Source organism: Danio rerio, chromosome 10 (genome assembly GCF_052040795.2).
Source record: "Danio rerio strain M-AB ecotype USA chromosome 10, GRCz13ab, whole genome shotgun sequence".
NCBI lineage: Eukaryota > Metazoa > Chordata > Actinopteri > Cypriniformes > Danionidae > Danio > Danio rerio.
In genome coordinates this window covers 33,446,699-33,463,699 of record NC_141030.1, presented here as the reverse complement: position 1 = coordinate 33,463,699, position 17,001 = coordinate 33,446,699, and the positions used below count along the sequence as shown (strand labels likewise).

At 33.1% G+C, this 17,001-nt stretch overlaps 2 protein-coding genes across 2 annotated transcripts; both read left to right on the top strand.

Moving 5' to 3' along the window:
• The first annotated feature begins 1,294 nt into the window (after positions 1-1,294).
• Positions 1,295-5,760, top strand: LOC141376402 (uncharacterized). Its single transcript, XM_087270907.1, has 6 exons — positions 1,295-1,476; positions 1,665-2,000; positions 2,077-2,334; positions 2,427-2,567; positions 2,717-2,748; positions 4,065-5,760. The coding sequence occupies exons 1-6, from the start codon at positions 1,428-1,430 to the stop codon at positions 4,260-4,262; spliced, it is 1,014 nt and encodes a 337-aa protein (XP_087127033.1). The 5' UTR covers positions 1,295-1,427; the 3' UTR covers positions 4,263-5,760.
• A 5,240-nt stretch (positions 5,761-11,000) lies between these two features.
• Positions 11,001-16,450, top strand: LOC101884045 (uncharacterized). The gene is made up of 7 exons (XM_087270908.1): positions 11,001-11,251; positions 12,051-12,386; positions 12,463-12,720; positions 12,815-12,955; positions 13,272-13,310; positions 13,794-13,822; positions 16,034-16,450. The coding sequence occupies exons 1-7, from the start codon at positions 11,203-11,205 to the stop codon at positions 16,190-16,192; spliced, it is 1,011 nt and encodes a 336-aa protein (XP_087127034.1). The 5' UTR covers positions 11,001-11,202; the 3' UTR covers positions 16,193-16,450.
• The last annotated feature ends 551 nt before the right edge of the window (positions 16,451-17,001 follow it).

The window sequence follows — 17,001 nt, the reverse complement described above, 5'->3', positions numbered from 1 at the left end:
CATTTAAATATTCAAAGCGATTAGTGTTGCATTAAGGATACAAATTATTATTGTTGTTGTTTTAGTTCCTGCTTTTCCATGGGAATAAAACATACAACATTGGTTTGTTTTACAAATTTGTTATTAAAGGGATAGCGCACCAAAAAATCTAAATTTTGAAAAAATGAATAAATCAGAGGCGAGGCAGTGGCGCAGTAGATAGGTCCCTGGTTCGAACCTCGGCTCAGTTGGTGTTTCTGTGTGGAGTTTGCATGTTCTCCCTGCCTTCGCATGGGTTTCCTCCGGGTGCTCCGGTTTCCCCCACAGTCCAAAGACATGCGGTACAGGTGAATTGGGTTGGCTAAATTGTCCGTAGTATATGAGGGTGCGTGTGAATGTGTGTGTGGATGTTTTCCAGAGATGGGTTGCAGCTGGAAGGGCATCGCCTGCGTAAAAACCTGTTGTCGGTTCATTTCGCTGTGGCGACCCCGGATTAATAAAGGAACTAAGCCGACAAGAAAATGAATGAATGAATAAATCAGTGAATGTATGCACCCTAGTTTCCTCAGGGTGCTTTGGTTTATTATTGAATTGGATAAACTAAAAGGGCTGTAGTGTATGAGCATGCATTAATTCGAGAGTCTATGGGTGTTCCCCAGTGCTAGGTTGCAGCATCCACTGACTAAAACATATGCTGGAATAGTTGCCGGGTTATTCCACTGTGGCGAATCCTGATAAATAAGGGACTAAGCCGAAGGAAAATAAATAAATGAAAAATAGTAGAAAGAGTGTAACAGTACTCGCTCTCTAGTTTTCAGTGTCATTTGGAAATATGTCATTATACTAAAAAAAAACTTAACAGCAACTTCTGGCTCATGTGTACTTTCTGCTCTGCTTCTGACAGGAAATCAGGACTCTGTATAAGTTAGAAACATTCACATAAAACACATTATGTCTAAATAGTTTTAGTTTAGTTGTAGAATCAGTTTTATTCCCAAGTGTGCTTCACACACACAAGGAATTTGTTTTGGCTACAGAAGCTTGCAGTGTACATAAAGTGACAAGTGACAACACAAAATAAATATGAGAAAAAAAGATGATAAACATTAAACAGAGATGCAGTTAGTCAGGACAAAAAATCTGGATATTGAATTGTACAGTATGTACAGATTTGTTATAAATATACTGGTTATACAGTGCTGTGTACAAATGCAAATGTAGAAAGTATTGCATTGTATATTGATATAAGTAATAATAATAAGTAATAAACGAGTGTGATGGTATCATCGGAATGAGTTCAACTCTACCTTCCGTGTTATAACTGCTTTGTGGTTTACAGAGGCGTCCGTTTCAGCTTTTGCTTCTTTAAAGCTTTTGTTATAATCAAGATCTACATGTCTGAAAGGCCTGATAATTAGTTAGACATTAAACTGAACTGTTAGCTAAAGATGTCTGGAAACTACATTTCCGTTTGGCTGTTTATGTTTGCTATATTTGGTAAGTACAGCTAGTACTGCTTTCTCCGTTCTGAATGCGGAAATAATTCTATGCATGATTAATGTAATTATACTTTTGATATGTTTAAAAAAAAATAAATGTGATTTTTAATAAAAACTAAAAGTAAATAGAAGTTATCGTTCACATAAAAGTATGTTTATTAATACTAGTGAACATTGATTTGACAGCAAGAATTTCTGAGGTGAAAATGGAGACGACGCTTAAACGGGGCTTATACAGTCGAGTTGAGCTCACTGGAGAAACACTTGATCAACAAACTATTGATTCTCTGATCTCGGTGGAATGGACTAAAACAAACAAATCATCAAGATGTGCATGTTTTAGAAAATATAACAATAATGACACACACTACAGTCAATGCTGTGGAAAAGCTCATTTCTATATAAGCAACAACAGCCTCATTCTGGAGAACGTGACAAAACAAGATGAAGGACTCTACAGGGAAACTCTAGCTTTAAAAGATAAACCCACAAAGCACCAAAACTTTACATTAATCATTGATTGTAAGTCAGACACATCATCACATTTGTACAGTTCTCTTAAAGTCTCTGTTTTCTCATTATCTTATTTCTTTTTAAGACCCACCGAGATTAACAGAAATCCAGGTCTCATGGAGCTCCAGCACATCCATGACTCTCAGATGTATAGTGAGCGGCTCATTTCTGCATCTGATGTGGAAGAGAGAAGGAGTCTCAATTCTAGAGGACGAAAGACACTCATTCAGTGACAGAAATCAAACTCTACACATCAGCAACATCAGCAGCTCAGATTACAGCACATACAGCTGCATCGTGTCCAATGAGTATGGACAATCTGAAATGCACAAAGACTTTACCAGTGAGTAAACCACAGTTTTGACATGATTAAAAAAAAGGAAGAAACATTACACAATCATTGCATAATCATGTAACTTTCTGGTTTTCTTTGAGGTGAGAACTCCACTATTAACCAAGAAAATACTCCTAGTGGTAAAAGACAGATGGTCCAGATTCTGTTTACTAGTGGACTTATGTTTATGGGTTTTTTGGGACTGTGCGTTGTCTTCTACTGCCTTCACAAACATCAACACAGTAAGTCTTTCTCCAAATTACTTACATGATGTTCATAAATGTTGTTTCAACAAATTAACTATTCCCATGAAACCCATGGTTTGGCTTGTTTGTAAATAATACAGTGTAAAGAAATGTATCACTTATTTTATCATCTCTGCAATACACAGTGGATCCTGACAAAGTCTATGGAAATAATCAGGTAATGCACAAAACACAAACACATACAGGTACATGATGATTTCTAAAGGGATAGTTCACCCAATAATGAAAATGATCATTATTTACTTAAATTTGTTCCACACCAATAAGATATGTATATATATATATATATATATATATATATATATATATATATTTTTTTTTTTTTTTTTTTTTTCCTGATAAACACAAAAGATATTCTGAAGAATATTTTGAAACTTGTTACCACTGACTGCTATTTGCTTATCCTAACATGGAAGTCAATTGTTACAGCTTTCTTCTTCGAGTCAAGTGTGAGTAAATGATAGGACAGTTTAATTTTGGGGGTGAAACTGATATAAAACAAGTTAAGAAAATATTGTGGTGTCAGGCTGTTACCCTAAAACAGTGGGTGGAATTTTGATGTGACATTAAAAAAAAAAGTAATAAGCTGCTCAGTTTATGCAGCTAATTTATTTATTTTAGTTTTATTTTAACAAATGAAAACAGTGACAATTTAGCATCTTTATTTTACTAACTTGCTGCATGCTAAAGTTGACACAGTCACCAGAAAAAATCTACAACATCACCATCTAGTTGACTTAAGAAATTGATTTTGTTATTTATTTAAATAAATGTATAAAAATATTAGAGATAAATAAATGGATAAGTTGGTTTGTCGATATCACCATATAATAATACTGATACTATGCTGTATTAATATGTGGAATGTTATTGCACAACTTGGATGTGTAACATCTTGACCTCCAAGTAGTTATTAACGTTATTCAGTTTGCACATTTTTCCAATTAAAAAAAGGCTGGTTAAGCCATATATTAAATTTTTTATATTTTGATGTCACAGAATAATGACAGATAGGTTTGAAATATGTTGCAGCAAAGCAAATAAAATACAGAAACTGTATTACTTCTGACAAAGGCCTTTGTTTGATCTTTCCAGAAAATAATTTATTTTAAAGTATGTCGTGAAAAAGCTAATAAACACCAAAAAAAAAGTTTAACATAAAATTCGGATTTCTGAGGAAAATGGACCAAATTTTTATTATTCATTTTTTATTATTATTATTATTAATAAGCTCAGTGCTACATATGTCACATTAAACATTTACAAAAAAATCCCCAATTACAGGTTGCACTTCAAAAACAACTGCAGAAAAATGCCATGTTATAAATAGTCCATATCTGGGTTGTTTTATTTGTCTCCTAATTTTCCTGTGAGGAGAACTTGGTCTGGGTTCTTATGATTTAAAGTAAAGTCAGCTAATCACTTTTGTTCATAAACGTCTCAAATTTAACTCTGACCACTTTTGTTTCTCAGAAAGCAGGTGACCCAGAAGAGATGACCACACTCTCGTACGTCAACACAGACTTCATTAAGTCAAGAGTTTCCAGTCAGGCCTGCTGTGGGGACTTCAGTTACTCTAAGTTTGGACCTACATGCAGCGAGGAAACGATTGTTCTGTATTTGGCCAATAATGAAGAGATACGTGAGAACAAAAACAGAGCATCGATGTAGGTACTGTTCACAAACAAACAACCGATTGGACAGATGTTTTCATTTTTCCCTATTTATTTATACATATTAATTGCAATATTGGAAGTTGACAAGAACTTTTAACCTTAAAAAGTTAGAAAAAATGACTTTGTTTTAATAGTTTAATATGATATATTGCCTGGGTTGGTGTTGTATATTATGGTACAAAAACCTAGTAAACAGTACATATTCTGTTATTTTAGACTTATTTCTTATAAATCATATCATTTCAAACTACTAAAATGTCAATAAATGTCACTTTGTTAAACTGTAGAGTTTTCAAAATCAATAGTTGACAGAGCAGAGATCAAGGTCCCACAATGCAATTCACAACCGCAAATAAACTGAAAACACAAAAAAACTGTTAATTAACAGATACTTTTTACAGTGTGTTTTACATTAGTGCTTTATTCATTTGACTTCTTTCCATCAGGGTCAATAGTTTAGCTCAAATGTTCGTGTATTATTATATTCATTCACTCATTTTCTTTTCGGCTTAGTCCCTTTATTAATCTGGGGTCGCCACAGCAGAATGAACCACCTTATTATTATATTACCTGAAGTTGTTTTTGTACTTAAACTGCTGCCATTATGACTGATCAAGCAAATATTAATGCATATATTTGCTTGAGTTTGTATAATAAGGTTTTTAAAATGGAAATGTGTCAGGAAATTGAATATTGACTAGTAAATGTGCGTGTTCACTGTCATCACAAAATATATACTTTACAGAAAACCCCTTTTGTCTTACAGCATGCTGTTTGTTAATTACAAAAGACTCTTTTATCATGTCATAAATAAAAAAATAAGATATTGTATTGAGTAAGGAATAACGGACAAAAAATCCTTGAAATACAATAATTAAGACCTGTTGGACAAAGCCAGTTTGTATTTTTAGCCAGGGAAGTTTGCATTTAGTTTAAGCAAACTCTTGAGATTTGGTGATCAGGAATGTGGGTTGGTTTTAATTGGGTTTTGTTGCTATGGTAATTTACACTACTCTGGCAACCTGCTCCAGAGCACTTTTTATTCAGGGTTAAATCCAAATTGAACCAATCATTTGTGAGTAAAGTGAATTTTTAAATGAATAAGTGAATATAATATGTATTTGTGTGTGCACGTGTTTTTGTGACATATCAGGACACAAATCTGTATAATGACATGGGTATGACAAAGGTATTACAAAAAGGAGGTGACATATGAGGACACTGGTGACATCCTCATTTCTCTATGCTTATAAATCACACAGAATGAGTTTAATCAGTGAGTAAAGCTGCACACAGTCTCCTGTGATGGTTGGGTTTAGTGGTTGGGTGGGGTGAGGGCAATACAATATACGGTTTGGACAGTATAAAATGAATGGAAACCTATGTAATGTACCCACTTTTTACAAAAAACAAATGTTTGTGTGTGCTGCAATTAAGCCACCCTCAGACCATGTGCATATTTTTGTTACAAATTAAAGCCATTTATGCTAAAATAGGTTTTTGTATATTTTGTATATGTTTTATATATTCACATAATTTAGTATTGTCAGTTAATATTAGTATAAGCTTAAAAAAAATGTACATTTCAATATTTACATATAAATTTGCTACTATATAAAGCTTTTAAAATGAGCTGTATACATGCAAACCTACATTTTTAAGTTCTGTTGAATGTCTTGCATTGCTGCACCAACAACAGTGTTAATTTGTGCTTTGTAAATGCATCTTTCATTAAATTTCTGATAATGATATTGTAAGAATTGAAATATTACAAATATTTTTGATGTCTTTGACAATTCAAAACATGAGCTGAAGACAGGGCCAATGGACTCCACAACCCACCAGGGGGGAATGCGGGAAAAACCAGCTCCTGCTGCATTTGCATCTGAGTATGCTGAAACTCAGCTTCATCCCCCCAACTCACGCATATGGTCATTTCAATGTTTGAATGTTCTAGATTAACCAAACTGACTTTAACTATCATGTTTGATATCATTTGAAATGTCTCAGTGCGATTGGTACAGTTGTCTCATCCTCTCAGAAATAGACATAATCAAAACAATAAATATATAACTTCAGGCATCTTTTGAACCACTGTGAAGGGTGTGATTTTCCCTTTTGTTATTCACACCCCCTTCCTTGAGGGAATTCTTGGATTATTTAAGGTAAGGGTTGAGAAAGACTCAGTGCGATTCTGCCTAACCAGATCAGCCCATAACATGGCTTGCTCCATGTTATGTATCAGGAATGCATCTTTTTAATCTTGGATTTATCTTTGATAATTTGATGTTTTGTATTGATCGTTTATGAATTGACTGACTGAATTGGCATAATACATTTACCTGACTAACAAATTGTTATGTTTTGAATGATTCAAACAGAGTTCGTGTTATTATAGATTGTGGTAATTTCATAGCACCACAAGCCCCTGTTCAGGTTAGTAGCGGACTAGATCACGGTAGACGGAGCATTGCGGCACGCTATACGATGTCTCTAGAGCTCCGACTAACAAATTGGCATTTATTCATGTATACTTAGGCTGTAAAAGGATATCTAAGGGGATAGTCCTTCACCCGATAAACTTATAATACTATTTAGATAGTATAGTGATTATTCAAAGTTACTAGTTTAAGTACGACTGGTCTGCTTAATTCTATAGTAATGATCGTTATATGACTAAATAGCTCTGTCTGATTTAGGAGGTAGCAGACCTATGGGGACCGCATAAAAAATATCCTAATCTGAGTAAGTAGGGTTCTGCCTTTTTAGGATAGCGGTCAATCGCCACTGTTTAGTGACCAAGACTGACATGCTTGTGCTTAAGAAATTGTATACTTGGCCGGTACAAGATTCAGGATGTTATAGAGATCCCAATGAACGAGAATAACATAAAATGATGAACCGAAGAGAATATTCAATCATAATCTAAATTAATGTGAACGGAAACAAAATAACCTTCTCAATGTTTTATAATTGGAGTCAGATAAAACGAGGATAAATATATTAATATTCTAAACCACCTCATATTAAAATTAAAGTCAGATATGAGCTAAGTTTAATATAAATCAACATTGTGCACTGGAAAGACCGAACATGCAGTGAACCTTCATCCACCATTGGATACCGTCATTGGACCAACTGGCTGGACCCTACAATATCTCTTAGCCTTCTGCAGAGACTCACTCATGAGAAATGCCTAAAGCTGACTCTCTCATATCTTGCTGCACTGTCAGACGCATACAGTCTTGAACTCTGGGTTAAAAGCCAAGTTAACATAACAGTTATATCAAGCATTGTGAAACTACTTAACCTGAACTTAAGCAGGTTGGAATTGTTGACCCAAAACTTACTCTGCAACTTGGAGTTTGCACAACTCATTTTTTGCAACAGGCCTCAACAATGCCTTTAGATGTGGTAACCACAGTATAAGCAGAAAAACAACCCCTTAGTCTAAGTGATTGTATATTCTGTATATTTATGCATAAAAATAGCATATACAGAAAGAATAGGGCTTGAACTAATTTTGAGTCATTATATCAATATGAGGTAAGTGATTGTCTGTTGCTCAACAAGCTGGAACATTATACCACATTTCATACTGCACACATTTAGTGAAAATTGAGTGCAGTACTAATAATCCTGCAACTACATTACTAAATACGACAAACAAAAACACAGAATAACCCTGCGTGCTACATTATACAGGCATTATGCTGACCACAGGTGTGGCTTTATCATGGTGAGAGGCGTGAGAAACTGCTTTCTTCACATGCCAGTTACAGTTTCTGTCAGCATGAGTGCAAAATCTATGTTTGTTTTTTTTGGAAAAGGGTCAAAAGATTTGAGACTTATATATGTCCCTGCTATATATAACTATTTCTTTGTGTGTTTATTCAGTCCAACCAAACAGTACTAAAACATTACAATTATGTATTTATTTCATTATTTTATGTACTTTTTCAGCAGCAGAAATCAGCAAAATAACAGATTTTACCTTTGATTTAAAAATGTGGTATGTAGAAAAAAAACTCCAGCATGTACCAAAGATAAATCCTAATCAGAAGGTTTCTATACGCACATATGGGTAGTTTACAGAAGGGCAGTAAAAATTATTTTTGTAAAACAAAATTTTCAAAGAATATATAATATATATATATTACATTTTGTTGAGGAATTTTTAACATATATATATATATATATATATATATATATATATATATATATATATATATATATATATATATATATATATATATATATATATATATATATATATATATATATATAGGGTTGGGCATCTAAGCTATAATGCCGATCCGATACGCATCTCGATACAAAGAATACGATCCGATATATTAGCGATACATTTGTGACATATTGCGATGCAACACAATACGATTCACACCCATATCACGATACGATGCGATATTTCAGCACTAACTAATTAGATCAAGTTTATGAGATGATGTGAAAGAGGATGCTGTGCCATTGAATGAGTTTGATTATTTATAAACCAAGCAAAACCAAGACTTTTTTTTACAAACTGGCTCTTCTCTCAGAGCCAGAGTGTCAGTTTACAGTAGAGGGCCATTTTAGAACATATAGCACATATTATTTAAGTATTTTCAAGATAAACAGAATGTATAAGTGCAATATATATTAAAAAAATATGTATATATTTGCACTCTTTCAACATAAATTTAGCATTGCACAACAAGAATTGTAATTTAACTTTTCAACTATGAAAACAAGTTTTACAAAGATATATTTTGCCACTGATTATTCAAAACTTAAGGTGGTGAACTAGCAGTGTTATGCTGCTTTGAAACATCACTGTCACTGTAAACAACAGGCTAATAAAAATATAACAAACCAGCAATCTTCTTGCTGTGAGGTGGTCAAACTACCCACTGTGCCACCGTGACACCCAATTATTTTTATCATTATTATTATTAATATTATTATTATTATAATTAAATAAAAATTAACAGGAGGAGGTGTTTAAAACCTTCGTTCTTCGTGACACTAGGCTGAAAATCTTTGCTGAACAATGCAATAGCATTCGTTATTGGCGTAGAGCGAGCAGAACTGTTGCGCATGGAATAAAAACTTGCAATGCTTTTCTCACCACTTTTGGAGCTGGTTGAAGCAGTGCGAAAGCCGGGGATGCAGAAACACTGGAAGATGCTTTCACAATAACACCGTGGCGCCGCTTCAAGTGAGATTTCAGATTAGTCGTACTGCCCGCGAATTTTACAGATGCGCGGCACATTTTGCAAATTGCATCTGTCCTGTCATGTCGTCCATCCTTAAATCCATAATGTTGCTTGCCATACTTTAGATTTAAAACTCAGTGGGGAATAAAATGTTTGTTTTGCTTCTCGCGCTTTCTGAGGGCGCACCACTAGCTTCATCCGCACACCTGATACACTGAGTTGTAGTGTGTGCACATCCGCAAATCCGTTGCTAAGGCTTACTTTATGTAGGTCGATTAAATTATGCGCCAAAAACAGGTTGCCAACACTTGTTAATAAATAAAAAATACATTCTATATTAAAAATATAAGCTGTATCTCGGAAAAATCGATGCATCTCGCAAAAACCGATGCATCTCGATTTGCTTCCAAAATTTCATTCATCCTCTGCTGCTCAACCGATGCACTCGCATCGTGCACGCGCATGACCACGTATCGATACATATCGGTTAATCCTCCCATCCCTAATATATATATATATATATATATATATATATATATATATATATATATATATATATATATATATATATATATTTCCTTCTTGATTTAAAAGTACATTAATTTATAATGTTGAATATGACTGAGACAGTCACACCATAGGACAGTTTTTACATCTGGCTAAAGAAACATTTAAAAATATATAAAAACACAGATTTTTTTTATAACAAGCTATTTTCTGCATTTTAAATGACGACAATACTAATTTATTTTTGTCATTTGTGACTAAAAATGCAATGCCATGTCTTTAACCCATATACATATTGCAGATTTGAAATCCTTATGCATATAATTGTTTAGTTTTTTCTTTTCCGGTATTTAAAAATGACACACTTCTAAGCTTAAAAACACATTTAAGGAGGACACTGAAAGAGAATCGAACGCCACCAAACCTGTGGTTTTAAGAAAAAGCACAAAGACATGATAGACTAGTGTCTGCTAAACATGCAGATGTGCTTCTTCACAGCTATGAAGTCTTTCCTTTTCACACCTGGGTCATTTCCTTCAAAGCAAACAAATCGGTTTCACTTATCTAAACAGTTGATGGTGACCACTGACCTAAGTGGTGTTTTTAGGTATTACTGTATGTCGAGCTGTATTATCAATATATATGTGTGTGTATGTGTGTGTTTTTTTATTAAAAACTGCTTTTATACTAGCCAAAATAAAACAAATAAGACTTTCTCTAGAAGAAAAAATATCAGACATACTGTGAAAATTTCCTTGCCCTGTTAAACAAAATCATAGAATAAGATAATTCTGACTTTAAAACACACACACAAAAATCATAGTGATTAAGCAGATGCCTGAAAAATCAGTATCAGAGTTTTGACATTTTAATGATTCGATAATCCAAAGTAAGGCATACTTTTAGATCATTTTATAATTCAGTTGTTGGTCTGACATAATGTGAAAAACATCCAATGATGGTTCTCTACTAGATAAACTGAGTAAAAGCAGCCCTGCCTTCTTCCTGGCTCTACTCACTATTTATTTTCCTGTTGTGGTTTTCAGTGGCTACTTTTAACTCAAAGTCGTCAAGAGTTTTAGCTCTTGGTGCTTCGAAGCGTGACATATAATCAAGATCTACAGCGCCGAAAGGTCTGATTAATAGTTACAAATTATGATAAGATGACAACTTAGCAACAGTAAGATTAAGTTACTGCAACCTCACAGCACGATGACTGGATTTTGCATTGATGTTTGGCTAATTTTGTTTGCTGTATCTGGTAAGCACAGCCAATTATATATGCAGTTTATGGTTGTATTTCTGTTTGTTTTGTGGAATTAATGAACATTCTTGTTATTTTAAATGTTTGATTGTTTTATATGTCATTTTTAATATTATCTGTGTATATGAAATATAATTTGCGTATGCCAGATGACACATTTAAAATGATGTACTTTATATTTAACATTTCTATGATATGAGCAATTCCATGCAAATGTCAACCTTGCTATGAAAACAACTTAAGTTGACTAAAATAGAGAAGCCCTTTCTACGTTTTTTTTTTTTTTTCAAGCAAGTGTTTGACAGTACTTTAAAAATACTCAATGTCTCAGTCAATGTTCAAAACTATTTTGATTTACCAAAGTCACACATGTGGCAATTTGACATCCGTCACATCCATATCAGAGAAATGGATAAAGCTTTTTCCTTATAAATATAAAAATGTAAAATAAAATTAATATTTTTTGTTCTATAGAGAGACAGCTCTTATCAATTTAATTAGCATTGTTCTTTTGGGCTGTGCAGTTTAATTCATAGAATTTCTTCATAGTATGTTGTTTCTAACTTTTTTGCTCACATCCATAACGCATGTTTATTTTCCTCATTTAAAATCTAAAAAATATTTACAGATTGATATATTTTTTAAAGTTTTGATATAATCTTAACATATACTTTCTATGTGAATTTATGTTTTGAGATTTTACTCCAAATGTCATAACGTTGGAATTGCTCACATAGTTTATCTTTTACTCAGGAGTATTTGTTTATTAATAATAGTCAACATATTGATTTGACAGCAAGAGTAATAGAGGTGAAAATGGAGACGACACTTAAACGGGGCTTATACAGTCGAGTTAAGCTCACTGGAGAAACACTTGATCAACAAACTATTGATTCTCTGATCTCGGTGGAATGGACTAAAACAAACAAATCATCAAGATGTGCATGTTTTAGAAAATATAACAATAATGACACACACTACAGTCAATGCTGTGGAAAAGCTCATTTCTATATAAGCAACAACAGCCTCATTCTGGAGAACGTGACAAAACAAGATGAAGGACTCTACATGGAAACTATAGCTTTAAAAGACAAACCCACAAAGCACCAAAACTTTACATTAATCATTGATTGTAAGTCAGACACATCATCACATTTATACGGTTCTCTTAAATTTTCTGTTTGCTCATTAAATTATTTTGTTTTAAGACCCACCGAACACAACAGAAATCCAGGTCTCATGGAGCTCCAGCACATCCGTGACTCTCAGATGTATAGTGATTGGCTCATTTTTGCATCTTATGTGGAAGAGAGAAGGAGTCTCAATTCTAGAGGACGAAAGACACTCATTCAGTGACAGAAACCAAACTCTACACATCAGCAACATCAGCAGCTCAGATTACAGCACATACAGCTGCATCGTGTCCAATGAGTATGGACAATCTGAAATGCACAAAGACTTTACCAGTGAGTAAACCACAGTTTTGACATGATTGAGAAAAAGGAAGAAGAATTACACAATTATTGCATAATCATGTAACTTTCTGGTTTTTGTTTTGAGGTGAGAACTCCACTATAAACCAAGGAAATACTCCTAGTGGTAAAAGACAAATGGTTCAGATTGTGTTTACTAGTGGACTTGTGTTTTTGGGTGTTTTGGGACTGTGCGTCATCTTCTACTGCCTTCACAAACATCACCACAGTAAGTCTTTCTTCAAATTCCATAAACAATGTTCAACATTTAACAGCATCACAATGATTGCAGCGTGTTTATGAAACTCTCAGTCTTCATGATTTTGGTTTATTCTGTGACTAAGATCATGAATCTCAGTGCAGTGCAATCTCAGCATCTCTTGCTAAAATGTTCTCAGAAACACCAGACAGGAAGAACGGAAGTATGAAACAGACGAAAACCAAACTAATTTTCACTCAAGAAAAAAAAATCCCCTAAACTTCCACCACTTTTTTGATGCTTATTATGTCGTACAATGACAATTAATGAGACATTATGTTTTTAGGGCAAAGAGGACAAAATGACAGAACTACTACAGATGAAGGTAAAACCAATAAATCTTCACACATCTTGTAGAGCCAGTTATGCTTCATTCATTTGTGATGATAATTTAGTTGACAACGTTGACGAAAACATTGATATTGAAATGTAATAAAACTTTATAAGTATTGTATTTACTAAAATGCATAACTGAATAATTAATACAATTTAAAAAAAAATATATATATAGTTTGGTATTTTTGGCTTCCGACAGTAATATGTCACGATGTCATTAGTTTATACGTTTAGGTCAGATTGGAGTTATGGACATTGGAAGCAACACAGTTTATTGACCAAGCTTTATCGAGTTTATTGTACCTTTGTATTTTTGTTTTGCATTTCTTCAGTAAATTTTAGCATTTCTTTGCGCTTTTTTTCAATGGTTGTTAGACTTCCTGCAAAGTATGTGCACGAAAGGTGTGCCACTACACATCTATTCATCAATGTATTTATCTATGTAAATAACTGTATGAAATCTACTTCACAGATGCAGACAATGACACTGCAAATTATCAGGTAACGAAAACCAAAACATTAACAAACATATGCGCAATATATTTGTACACAATCAGGTAGATAATATAGATAAAGAGTGTATTCTACACTCAAAAAATAATGTTGCTTCTTGTTCAAACTACTTGTGTAAACTGACCCAAATCAACATCAATAAATTCCTGAGTTTTTTGGGGACAACCTAATTGTTCAATTTTTAATCCACTTAAATTTGTAAAAACAATTAACGGGTATCGTTAAATTAATTGATTTGTGTTAGTACAACATGAAGGAATTGTGTGGGATCCAGCATTCTTTACAGTGTAAACACAAATTATTCACAGCACAAGCTCGTAGCCAGGGGGGTTCAGGTGGTTCGAAAGACAAAGGTCCAGAATTTTTCCCATACATGAGCTCATTTGTCCTATTTTGACTGCTATGCCATCATATTAAGTGACAATAACCCATCGAAAAAGGCTTTAAGACCAAGATGAATCCTCTGTTGGCTGTCGTGGCTTTAGCTAATCAGTTTTTGGTCAATGCGAACAACTGTTTTACATGAGTCCAACATCAGCTGTGCAAGAAAGCACACAACCTAATGTAAGTGACAGCATCTTTCACTAGTGTATTGTTTTTAAATAGAGAAAACAGTTTACTTTTATCTACATCTTGGAGCTTATTCTTGAAACAAAAAAATGAGCAATAAAAAGGTGTGAAGCACCAAAAGCGGCCCATATTACAATTAATTTAAATACTATTTCATCTATTGTTGATATTAATGCATTTTGAAATTTTTTAGAAGAGAGGTTAGAAAAATTGTGAAGCTCTACATCGGGGTGCCCAAATTTTTCTTATGAAGGGCCACTTAATTGAGGGTGGTGGGCCAAAGGTATTACATTAAAGTTGCAGAGATAAATTCCCAATTTATTAATATAAAAAAAGTATATATGTATACATTTTACAATAAACTTCTTGCAATTAAAACAAACAATCCTATTTATTCCTCAATGGAGTTCAATGCATTGTCTTTTTAAAATTATATTATATTGAATAAAATTTATGTCAATAACAATGATAAGCTCAAGACTTTTTTACTATTGATCTAAGAGCCAGTCATACAGCACGAATGTGCGATAATGGGAATCTAAAAGTGTGTTGATATTGAATTTTATTGAAAATTTAAAATGTATTGAATTTTTGAAATGTATTGAATTCTATATGTTCGAGATGTATAAAAATTTTGGACGCCGAAATATTTATTGGCTAAAAATATGTTGTGGCATTTAATGGACCCTCTAATTTTTGAGGCTTCAGTCATTGTTGTTGAGGTACTCTTTTAAATATGGAAGCATTAACAACTTGTATCGAAATATATCATTGTCATTAAATATGGAAAATAATCATCGAAATTTCATTTTTGCCATATTGCCCAGCCCTACTTTTAAAATTTTTACAAAATTTGATTTATTTAATTGAAGTATTTATTTCGGTTTGCTGTTTTGTAGCTCAACAATTAAACAAACAAACAAACAAACAAACACAAATATGTGAAATTAGATCTGGTGATCTCTGTTGAAGGCATTTGTCCCAACCTTCCCCATCATTTCCTAGATGGGACAGCGGGCCAAATCAAAGGTTACCATGGGCCAACTTTGGCCCGCGGGCCCTAGTTTGGGCTTCTTTGCTCTACATTATTATTATTATTATCAAATTCAAATGGCCAAATTTCCTAACCGAGAAAAGTTGAATGTGCTGGTCAGTTTTTTTTATTAAGAATTTGCCTAATAAATGACAATAGGCTTTTTTTATTTTGTTTAAAACATATTCATTTTTTATGATATGATGAAATTAATTTAATTAATTAATCTCTTCATTCTAAATCTTTAGGGAATATTTTTGGCAGCCTACATCAAAAAGTGTGGTTATGATGGCATCCGACAAGTTAAGCCAGATAAAATATAGCTTAAAATCTATTTAAATCTCGTAATTAACTAGAAAATGAGGCGTATAACTGCAAAAAGGTTTTTAAGATAAAAGAACCACCCCTTTCACCAGGCTGGCTACGGGCCTGGGCATCTGTAATAAAACTGTGGTTTTCCAGATTGTAGACTAATTAATTAGGGAAAACCCAGAGTTTCTCTCATTTCAGGGTTAAATACTCTGAGTTTTAACTTAACCTGCTTTCTGAAACAGGCCCCTGGTTAATAATAATACCTGTTTACTCTGAGCACTCAGGAAGTTGCAGACAACGAAAAAGTGATTCCTCTTCCGTGCGTCTACACAGACTTCATTAAGCCGAAAGAGAACAGTCAGGCCTCCGCTGCACAGCAACAACTCGACGACTTCGGCTACTCTGAGGTTGGAGCCACGGTCATGGAGAAGACCGGCGTTTAGGATTGTGTCTCTCGACAGCTCACAAGACAAGAGAAGAGGAATAACTGAAATGACAACTACAACAAACGCTGGAGTGAAAAAGCGAAACACCCTTTCAAAATTATTATGAATCTTTTGTCAAAACACCAAGCGTAATCTATGGGGGAAGTAAATGTTACATTATGATCAACCGCTAGATGACAGCAAAAACATTTTAACTTTACCGCATTAACCATGATGGTTTCTGAACATTACAAAACATAAAAACAAAGCAGCTTTTTGCTTATTGGAAGTGATATATATAATTTTTGTGGCTTCAAATTATCCAAGTCAATTCCAAAGGTTTTAAAGGTGAAATCGGATAAAATGTCCAGTTATATTTACTGTATACAGAACCGTAGCCAGCCTTGTAAAAATGGTGGTATTTTTTTTCTAAAAAATTTACCTTTTTTAAATTTATATTATATATTAAATTATGAGATTTAAATAGCCAATTTTAGTGACATTTTAAGCTATATATATATATATATATATATATATATATATATATATATATATATATATATATATATATATATATATATATATATATATTTTTTTTTTTTTTTTTTTTTTTTCATCTGGATTAGCTTGTTTGTAGTCATTATAACCACAGGTCGAAGTACCAAAAACATTTGCTAAATATATAGAATAAAGAAATCTGAAAAAAAAAAAAAAAAACTTGTTTTAAAATACAAATTTATTACATCATATATCATTAGAAAATTTTAAAATCCAATTTAAAGTTTTAAATGAAAAAAAATTGCCTATTGTCATGTTTTGGACAAATA